Source organism: Coregonus clupeaformis, chromosome 9 (genome assembly GCF_020615455.1).
Source record: "Coregonus clupeaformis isolate EN_2021a chromosome 9, ASM2061545v1, whole genome shotgun sequence".
NCBI classification, from domain to species: Eukaryota; Metazoa; Chordata; class Actinopteri; order Salmoniformes; family Salmonidae; genus Coregonus; species Coregonus clupeaformis.
In genome coordinates this window covers 24,698,436-24,709,623 of record NC_059200.1, presented here as the reverse complement: position 1 = coordinate 24,709,623, position 11,188 = coordinate 24,698,436, and the positions used below count along the sequence as shown (strand labels likewise).

The 11,188-nt window shown below is 46.3% G+C and overlaps 1 protein-coding gene across 1 annotated transcript in view; it reads right to left on the bottom strand.

The window, feature by feature from the left end:
* LOC121573518 (mucin-5AC) overlaps positions 1-11,188 on the bottom strand; it is a 47,974-nt gene that overhangs the window by 26,341 nt on the left and 10,445 nt on the right. The window contains exon 2 of the mRNA XM_041885570.1: positions 6,599-6,673. Coding sequence (XP_041741504.1) covers positions 6,599-6,673 — 75 coding nt within the window. The remainder of the gene's footprint in view (positions 1-6,598; positions 6,674-11,188) is intronic.

Sequence of the window (11,188 nt, the reverse complement as noted above, 5' to 3'; positions counted from 1 at the left end):
TACACGCTATAATTCTGGCAAGCACGTACCTACTCTCCTCCGTCTGTTGGTTGTAAAGGTCATGACTTGTCTGTATGTGGTGTCTAACTGAGCCACAATGTTTGATTTCCCCAGTAATCCCAGTTTAACAGCGTTGTCTACTTGTGATGCACAATTCTCATGTTTTGAGACCATTTCAGACAGATGTTTTAAATCCTTAAACTCAGACTTGGACCACACACCCTCTCCACCAAATAGCAGGCAGAGGGAGCAAAATAGTGATTGCTTTGCGACGCATACAGTAAAATGGCCGATGAGCACCGAGACGTTTTCTCTATAATTGATCTTCATATGACAATGATTGAAAAGGATTTGCCAGTAGATTGTCGACGTGATTCATGATGATGATTGCTAGCTAAGATTTTGAATGTATGATATTGACATGATCAGTCCAATCAAAGGTACGGGAGATATAATCATTTTATCTGTGGCCAATGATCTTGAGCCTTCTTTGACGGGCATTTCCACTTTAATTCTATTGTAGCAACCCAGGGGGGCTTGAACTGCCTAGTTCTCCCGTAGATTCTGCGGTGACGTAGTGTCCCCATGAGTGACAGAACCCTGAGCCAATCACGTATGCTCTGTGCTTTCGCTGGCTGCCCCTCCACCACAGAAAGCACTGAGCTATTCTGAAACAGCTGCATTTTAGAGCTGCATTACCCAAAGAAAAATACCATGTTTTTATGAGAAAAAAATATATAATGTAATTAATGCCAGAATTACATGCAAAACAGGCCAACTTTTTTTATTATTATGATTATTTATTTTTTACAGGTGGGGGTCAAAACAGGTGGGGCTCAAAATAGGTTGGGTTGCCACTGGAAAGGGGGCCCTTTCACCACAGCTGATGTCCCTTGAGTGACAGAAGGAGATGCTGTGCTTTGTTTCTACTAGATTCTGTACTGCTCTCTCACACACACATTGCATCTTTTTGGAGGGAATGTTCCCATTTTTATCTTTTAACCCCCGCACAGTGCGCAGCGTGCCCTTTTGCTAATACTTACAGCACAGGAACTGGCAAGGAACCGGGACCTTGATGCTTTGAGTGAGTCATGTCCTTTTAAAAAATGCATTTAATTCAGCTAAAGTCTATCAATTCCTGTCATCCTTCTAAGGTTTTTAAACATGCAGAGAGCGTAGCACGCTCAGTCGCAAGGACAGCTCAGTCCAGCCCAGTCCAGCCCTCTGGCTCCGATCCTTCACACACCGACCAGATGGGTCTTAAGGAGAGACGTTTTGTCCCTTTAACTCTATTATCACTTTAAAAAATATTTTAACACATTGATTAATATTTAATGCAGATAAATATTTCACCGTGGCACACTGCAGTCAGGAGTTGAGAAAAGAGATCGAAAAAGCAGCAGAAAAAGAGAGGGAGAGGAGAGAGAAGAGAGAGAGCGAGAGAGAGAGAGAGAGAGAGAGAGAGAGAGAGAGAGAGAGAGAGAGAGAGAGAGAGAGAGAGAGAGAGAGAGAGAGAGAGAGAGAGAGAGAGAGAGAGAGAAATAAATAAAACTGTGGAAGTTGGGCCTGCCAGGTCCCTGCTGAGATCTAAGAGAAACAGAGCGAGAGAGGGAGTGAGAGAGGGAGCGAGAGAGAGAGGGAGCGAGAGAGGGAGCGAGAGAGAGGGGAGCGAGAGAGAGAGAGCGAGAGGGAGCGAGAGAGAGAGGGAGAGAAAGAGAGAGGGGGGGGAGAGAGAGAGAGAGAGAGAGAGAGAGAGAGAGAGAGAGAGAGAGAGAGAGAGAGAGAGGGGAAATAGAGAGGAGAGAGAGGAGAGAGAGATAGAGGAGAGAGAGAGAGGATAGAGGAGACAGAGAGAGGAGAGAGAGGAGAGAGAGGAGAGAGAGAGGAGAAAGGAGAGAGGGAGAGAGAGAGAGAGAGAGAGAGAGAGAGAGAGAGAGAGAGAGAGAGAGAGAGAGAGAGAGAGGGGGGAGAGAGAGTGAAAGAGACATTGAGATGCAGGGAGAGTCACCTCTTCTTCTTCCAACATGCAGTCTCGCTACTCCTCTGCCTCGCCCAGGTCTCCTCTCCTCTCCTCTCCTCTCCTCTCCTCTCCTCTCCTCTCCTCTCCTCTCCTCTCCTCTCCTCTCCTCTCCTCTCCTCTCCTCTCCTCTCCTCTCCTCTCCCCTCCTCTGCCTTGCCCAGGTATCCTCTCCTCTCCTTTCCTCTCCTCTCCTCTGGTGCATTGGTGTATAGTGTGGGCGAGTCCAGTACTGTCACCCAGTGTTGTGTCAGTGGAGTTCTGCTGCGGGAAAGTGCTGAGTCATGATGTGTGTGTGGAGAGTAGGAGAGCGATGAGTTGATAGGCGCTGTCAGGGGACGTTCATCTCAAGCCCATGAGATGGATCATTGGGAGTTCACCCTTGCTCCAGTGACTCAACCCTCTACTCTACCCTCCCCTCCTTCAGTTGCCCCACAGACCCAGCTGGGACTGGTATACTCTTCTGCAGTCGCAAGTCACTCTACACTTCAAGCGGGGCGACGGGTTTGTCGGCAAGCTCTGAATCATTTGAGACTAATTTGAGGTCAAAGGTTCACATGGGATGATCTACGAACCTGAATAAAAGCCATTGATATCAAACAGTATATGAGCACCACTGAATGATAACCGCGCAAGCAAAACATGAGGAAAAACGCACCCTCAGCAGCCATTCTATAGCACTTTTCTGCAGTTCACCGAGTATGATATGAAGGATTGCCCTCGCAAACCATAAACTCTTAGCAGCCACTCACAGTAATTCAAAACTCATAATCCACAGTGGCTTCATTTTTTTCTCCATGCATTAAACTAATTCATCATAGTCTAGGGCCCTATCGGCTTCCTCAAGAAAGGTGCATCATTAAACAATATCTTGTGAGGAAGAGACAGAGGTTTGGCCAGTGATCTGATTAGACTGCTGTCCCTGTAAACCCTATAGGGCTCCAAGCACAAGAGTTCCCTGTTAGAACTCAAGCTTTATTCCATAAATATGCCATTAGCAAAATGCATAATAGGAAGGACTTTTATATTCCAAACGCTGCTCACTAATTAACGCTCCTGCACGCCTCACAATGATATTTGCATATTAATAGGCAGTTAATGTGGCACGGGTGCTGGATAAATAACATCAGATACAAGCGTTCCTCTACTTTTACAGATACCAGCTTTAGAGGAAAAACACTGGAAACAAATGGAGCATTTATTTGGCAAGCTGCAGTGCAATTTGTAACTATGTTACATTTTAGTGCAATCGTGTCTACATTTGCATTGCTTGAAGTTTTCATTTTCAAGTAAGTTTTAAAAGGAAATGTTCGGAGGAAACTGAAGAACTGTCACGAATTCAGCTGAGGCTGCCACTCCTCCTTGCTCGGGCAGGCTTCGGCGTTCGTCGTCACCGGAGTACTAGCTGCTACCGATCCATGTTTCTATGTTCGACTTGTTTTGTCTGTATTGGTCTCACCTGTTTCCCATCATGTAATTATGTCTTCCCTATTTAACCCTCTGGCTCACACTGTGTGTTGTGCGTGTTTGTTCATGTTTTGGTTGTCGTATGTGAGCGGGTTTGTTCCTCCCTGCGTGGAGGTATGTTCATTAAGATACCTACGAGTAAAGTACTTTTTCCGATTAGCTCTGTGTCCTGCGCCTGACTTCATCCTACCGCATTACACTGACGCCTTGACAAGAACAAAGGTTTATGTCTGTATATTAAGCCTACTGTCAAACATTTATCTTAGAGCCATTCCCAGTGGGCAAAACTGGTTGCAATGACATCAGTCTGACGTCTTTTATGACAACATTTTGCCTGCTGGGTTGGAGAGTGCAGTATTGAGCTGCATAAAGTGAAACTATCTGACTAGATATACAGATATAGGATCTTAATTTGATCACTCTTTTGTTGCTGATAATTTTTCTGTACCGCAGGAAATGCAGATGAGCTTCGCGATTTACATAAATGTAACACAGGTTTATGTAAATTGCAATTTTCATTTAGCCTACTTTTGGCCAGCTAATAGCCTAACCACCGATCAAGCAACATTAAGGACTAAACATTCAAATCCTGTTGCTGCAGGATTATTATGCTGTGACAATATAGGTAAAATTAAGATCCTACAAGGTACACCTTAGAGCTGTAATAAAGTCTGGAATAGATTGCACAATATGAGCCATTGGAGGGGATGCATTGGCACGAAGGAGCATGTGGAGGAGTGTGGGACAGAGGGTGGAGCTGTATTCTGATTCCATGGAGGGAAGTGTTGGTCTTCAAAGGGTGAAGATGAGAGCGTGATATGAGAAATGGTAACCATGGACATATATTTTCATGAGGATACAGTATGTTATGTTCTGTCACTGAAAAAGGTCAAACATTATGGGCCAGTTTCCCTGACACAGATTAAGCCTAGTCCTTGACTAAAAACACTATGGAGATTCCATTGAGAATGCTTTTCGTCCAGGACTAGGGTTTGATTGTGGGAAGTCTGTGGTGCTGGGGGGTTAATACAGTTACACAACCTTTGATAAAAAAACGAGAGTTAAAAAACATATTAATGTTCAAAATCGATAAACATCAAACACACCAACCGATTTACACGGATCAAACTTTACTGAAACACTTGGCACACAAACTGAAAGGTAAAATAATAAGTTTTGATATTCAATCAAACAATTAGAAGAACAAGAACCTGTGAGTCTTTCAAGTCTGTCTTCTTATCCTTCTTTCTCACCTCTCTTTTTCTCCACCTCTTTCCATCCCCTGCCAGACCATGCTCAACTAAGCTTCAAAGAAAAGGAAATCTCCGCCTGTGAAATCCACGTCAAGCTGAGCAGAGGCGAATGCTACGTCCTAGACAGGACACTATAGTGACACGTGTTCTTTTGACCAGAAAACAATATGACCGTGTGTAACAGCGACATTAACTAGTATAGAGAGATACCAGCCTGGGTTACCTGCAGAGGATACTATGCCTGTCTCAATTCTTCATGACTTCTCTCTTCTTCTCCCACTCTCTCGCTCTCTTTCTCTCTCTCCTGCTCTCTCGCTCTCCCGCACTCTTTCTCTCTCACTCTTTCTCTGTCTCCTGCTCTCTCTCTCTCTCCCACACACTCTCTCTCTCGCAAACTCTCTCTCGCTCTCAGGCTTTTCTCTCTCTGTCGCTCTCTCTTTCTTTCTTTCTCTCTCCCTCCCTCTCTCTCCTCTCTCTCTCTCTCTCTCTCTCTCTCTCTCTCGCTCTCTCTCTCGCTCCCTCTCTCTCTCTCGCTCCCTCTCTCTCTCTCTCTCTATCTCTCTCGCTCCCTCTCTCACTCCCTCTCTCTCTCTCCCTCTCTCTCCCTCTCTCTCTCTCGCTCCCTCTCTCACTCCCTCTCTCTCCCTCCCTCTCTCACTCCCTCTCTCGCTCTGTTTCTCTTAGATCTCAGCAGGGACCTGGCAGGCCCAACTTCCACAGTTTTATTTATTTCTCTCTCTCTCTCTCTCTCTCTCTCTCTCTCTCTCTCTCTCTCTCTCTCTCTCTCTCTCTCTCTCTCTCTCTCTCTCTCTCTCTCTCTCTCTCTCTCTCTCTCCCCCTCTCTCTTTCTCTCCCTCTCTCTCTCGCTCCCTCTCTCGCTCTCTCTCTCTCGCTCCCTCTCTCTCTCGCTCCCTCTCTCGCTCCCTCTCTCTCTCGCTCCCTCTCTCACTCCCTCTCTCGCTCTGTTTCTCTTAGATCTCAGCAGGGACCTGGCAGGCCCAACTTCCACAGTTTTATTTATTTCTCTCTCTCTCTCTCTCTCTCTCTCTCTCTCTCTCTCTCTCTCTCTCTCTCTCTCTCTCTCTCTCTCTCTCTCTCTCTCTCTCTCCTTCTCTCCCTCTCTCTCTCTCTCTCTCTCTCTCTCTCTCTCTCTCTCTCTCTCTCTCTCTCTCTCTCTCTCTCTCTCTCTCGCTCTCTCTCTCTTTCTCTCTCTCTCTCTCCCTCTCCTCTCTCTCTCCACTGCTCCTGTGTTCTGTTCTCATGATTTTGACATTTACAACTAAGAGACATGGATTTCCATTTTATAGTAATCCTCCAGTGCTTGCCTGGCTTTTATTCATCTTACTGTAAACTGTGAAATCCTGTTTGTTAATTGATTGATTTCAATTCACATTTCAAATAGCAGCGGGGTGGTTAAGCAGTATCTGTGTCTTTTCCTGTGTGTGTGTGTGTTTGTGTGTGTCTCGATCTTTTTAAGAGTCTTATGCATTTTTGTGTCAGTGAACGTGTGAATGTGTGTGAGTGTGGAATGCCCGCCTTCACAAATCCCCCTCACTGGGCTCAGTGAACTAACCTGCAGCAATTTTCACACCTTTGACTTGAAAGTGTCGGATGAATAGACTATATCCTAAGGGTTGCATGCCATTGCTTGATAATCACAGAGACTGCCTCATGGATGTCGTAATCCTGCCGAGCCAATAGGGACGAGATTTGAAGTGACAGTGAACCATACGTTACTGTAGGACACATACATCCTGCATAAAGGACACACATATCCCTAGTTAATACATGTGCACTATCATGCGCACATGCACACTCACAACACACATGCAGACACAAACACTCTAAAGCCATGTCATACCTGTATATGATGCACGCACAGTCTCTACACGTGCCACAGTTCTCTATGTCCTGGCCCGTCCGGTAGGAGTGTCTCCTGGCGGGGAAAAACAGATGACATCATCACCACGGGACCATAGCATCCGTCACCTTGGCTTGAGTCACAGCGTCAGGAGAGACCATGATGTAACAGTAGTGTGTGTGTTTAACTGTGTGTGTGTGTGTGTGTGTGGTGTGTGTGTGTGTGTGTGTGTGTGTGTGTGTGTGTGTGTGTGTGTGTGTGTGTGTGTGTGTGTGTGTGTGTGTGTGTGTGTGTGTGTGTGTGTGGTGCGTGTGTGTGCGTGTGTGTATGTTTGTGTGTGTGTATCTGTGTGTGTGTGTGTGTGTGGTGTGTGTGGTGTGTGTGTGTGTGTGTGGTGTGTGTGTGTGTGTGAGAGAGAGAGAGAGAGAGAGAGAGAGAGAGAGAGAGAGAGAGAGCGAGAGAGAGAGAGAGAGAGAGAGAGACTAGAAATAAGCAGGATCTCAGTTTGAACATGTCTGGTCTGGTCTCATCACTTCCTCTGAGAAGTAGCTAGCTCTTATTTTTTTAATCATGATGAAGTGTTGCCTCAGTCCCATGATTCTCCTCCGGCTAACTCCTCATCCAGAAACCCACTCCTGATCATTTCTTATGAATGATTTCCCCCAACTGACTCCCTGACGGTTACGCAAAAAATGACTCACTTTATCTTCAGGGACAAAATAATGCTGATGAGGTAAAAGTCAAGTCTGACTTCATTACATGTAGATCCATCTCAGAACAGGAGCCCTTATGAGAGAATAGTATGTGCTTCTGTAGGCTTTAAAGACTAGTAGAAACATCTTTGATTTGAAAGATAGGTCAACACTGCACAGTCAGAGTCATATACACCCAGGGCCAAAACTGGTTGCAATTATGTCTTTTACTATGTCCTTTTGACGTCATGGTTAGGTTGTATACTGGTTGTATAATAAGGACATTTTGTAAAAGTCTGTTTAGCAACAATTTAAAAAATGTATCTACCTGATTTAATTCAACCACTTGTCATATAATGGTATGATTACCGGTATATACAGTGCATTCGTAAAGTATTCAGACCCCTTGACTTTTTCCAAAATTTTTTACGTTACAGCCTTTTTCTAAAATGGATTAAATTGTTCCCCCCCCCCCCCCCTCATCAATCTACACACAATACCCCATAATGACAAAGCAAAGACAGGTTTTTAGAAATTTGTGCAAATGTATAAAAAATTACAAACTGAAACATCACATTTACATACAGTAAGTATTCAGACCCTTTCCTCAGTCCTTTGTTGAAGCACCTTTGGCAGCGATTACAGCCTCGAATCTTCTTGGGTATGACGCTACAAGCTTGGCACACCTGTATTTGGTGAGTTTCTCCCATTATTCTCTGTAGATCCTCACAAGCTCTTTCAGGTTGGATGGGGAATGTCGCTGCACAGCTATTTTCAGGTCTCTCCAGAGATATTTGATCGGGTTCAAGTCCGGCTCTGGCTGGACCACTCAAGGACATTTAGAGACTTGTCCCGAAGCCACTCCTGCGTTGTCGTGGCTGTGTGCTTAGGGTCGTTGTTCTGCTGGAAGGTGAACCTTCGCCCAAGTCTGAGGTCCTGAGCACTCTGGAGCAGATTTTCATCAAGGATCTCTCTGTACTTTGCGCCGTTCATCTTTCCCTCGATGCTGACTACTCCCAGTCCCTGCCGCTGAAAAACATCCCCACAGCATGATGCTGCCACTACCATGCTTCACCGTAGGGATGGTCCCAGGTTTCCTCCAGACGTGATGCTTGGCATTCAGGCCAAAGAGTTCAATCTTGGTTTCATCCGACCAGAGAGTCATTTTTCTCATGGTCTGAGAGTCTTCAGGTGCCTTTTGGCAAACTCCAAGCGGGCTGTCATGTGCCTTTTACTGAGGAGTGCCTTCCGTCTGGCCACTCTACCATAAAGGCCTGATTGGTGGTGCTGCAGAGATGGTTGTCCTTCTGGAAGGTTCTCCCTTCTCCACAGAGGAACTCTGGAGCTCTGTCAGAGTGACCATCGGGTTCTTGGTCACGTCCCTGACCAAGGCCCTTCTCCCCCGATTGTTCAGTTTGGCCGGGCGGCCAGCTCTATGAAGAGTCTTGGTGGTTCCAAACTTCTTCCACTTAATATTGATGGAGGGCACTGTGTTCTTGGGGACCTTCAATGATGCAGACATTTTTTGGTACCCTTCCCCAGATTTGTGCTTCGACACAATCCTGTATCTGAGCTCTATGGACAATTCCTTCGATCTTATGGCTTGGTTTTTGCTCTGACATGTACTGTCAACTGTGGGACCTTATATAGCTACTTGCTATTAGCCAGAGTTAGCGGTATTTCACCCAGAACATTGGATTTTTCTGGCGGAATAATTTAATCACTGGACATTAATCACCGGATCGTAACTAGCTAGCCGCAACCGAATGGATGTTGCTGTTTGGCTAATCACCACTGCCCCCGATTCAAGCACCAGTTAGCCTCGAGCTAGCCTAGAGCCAGGCTCATAACCCGGCTATCTACCTCTAGGTCTACTGGACGGGAGTAGCCAGCTAACTAGCTACTTGTTCTCAGCTACCGTTAGCGTTTTTTCACCATTGTCCGTGGCCTGCTCCACCTACCAGCCAGCTATAGTCTGGACTATTATTCGGCCAGTCTGCACTGTCTGCACAGCGCGTTATCGACCCAGAACATATCCGTTTTTCTGCCGGAATCACTGAATCACTGGACCTTTAACTCCGGATTCATCGCTACCAGCTAGCTGCAACAAAATGGATGTTGTGGTCTGGCTAATCATCCTGAGCTAGGCCCATCTCCCATCTCCCGGCTATCTACCTCTCTGTCAACCGGACGGGACCACCTAGTGTTGACACGGAGCCCCGCCGATCCTACACGACTGGTCTGCCGACGAAATCGTCTGATGTGGTTACAACAGGCTTCCCGTTACGACGTCGACCACGAAGATTCCATCTGCTAGCCCCGGCCCGCTAGCACACGCTAGCCTGGCCTCTTGCTCGCTAGTGCTTTAGCAGCCCCCGAACTACCTCCGAACTATCCTATTGCTGTTCACCGGACCTTATGATAACTCAGCTATACAGCTGATGTCTGCTGGACTGTTCCTTTTTATGGTACTGCATCCTGTTTATGTTTAGCCTCAGCCCAAACTGTGTCGTCATTACCAGCTGTTGTCTTAGCTCTCTCAAATTACACCTGTGATTGCTTTATGCCTCTCTCCCTTGTCAATATGGTTAGCTTATTGTTGTTTAGGTTATTTCTAATTGTACTATTTCACTGTAGATCCCCCAACCCAGCTAAACCTGCCTTAGATAGCTCCTTTGTCCCACCCCCCATACACGCGGAGACCGACTCAATTGGTGCCTCCAGTGATGCTATCTCTTTCATTGTTACCCAACGCTTAGGTTTACCTCCACTTTACTCATATCCTTCCATACCCTTGTCTATACATAATGCCCTGAATCTTTTCTACAACGCCCGAAAATCTGCCCCCTTTATTCTATGTACCCAACGCACTAGAAGACCAGTTCTTAAAGCCTTTAGCCGTATCCTTATTCTAGTCCTCCTCTGTTCCTCCGGTGATGTAGAGGCTAACCCAGGCCCTGCAGCCCTCAGTATCACTCCTACTCCCCAGGCGCTATCATTTGCTGACTTCTATAATCGCAAAAGTCTTGGTTTCTTGCATGTAAATATCAGAAGTCTACTTCCTAAGTTTGAGTTATTCACTGCGTTAGCACACTCCGCCAACCCTGATGTTCTAGCAGTGTCTGAATCCTGGCTTAGGAAGGCCACCAAAAATTCTGAAATTTCCATCCCCAACTACAACATTTTCCGTCTAGATAGAACTGCCAAAGGGGGTGGAGTTGCAATCTACTGTAGAGATAGCCTGCAGAGCTCTATCATACTATCCAGGTCTGTGCCCAAACAGTTTGAGCTTCTACTTCTAAAAATCCACCTTTCCAGAAATAAGTCTCTCACTGTTGCCACTTGCTACAGACCCCCCTCAGCCCCCAGCTGTGCCCTGGACACCATATGTGAATTGATTGCCCCCCATTTATCCTCAGAGTTCGTACTGCTTGGTGACCTAAATTGGGATATGCTTAACACCCCAGCCATCCTACAATCCAAACTAGATGCCCTCATTCTCACACAAATTATCAACGAACCTACCAGGTACAACTCTAAATCCATAAACATGGGTACCCTCATACATTTACATTTTAGTCATTTAGCAGACGCTCTTATCCAGAGCGACTTACAGTTAGTGAATACATCTTTTTTTTATACTGGCCCCCCGTGGGAATCAAACCCACAACCCTGGCGTTGCAAACGCCATGCTCTATCAACTGAGCTACATCCCTGCCGGCCATTCCCTCCCCTACCCTGGACGACGCTGGGCCAATTGTGCGCCGCCCATGAGTCTCCCGGTCGCGGCCGGCTGCGACAGAGCCTGGATTCGAACCAGGATCTCTAGTGGCACAGTTAACACTGCAATGCAGTGCCTTAGACCACTGCGCCACTCAGGAGACAATCATCCTCATCA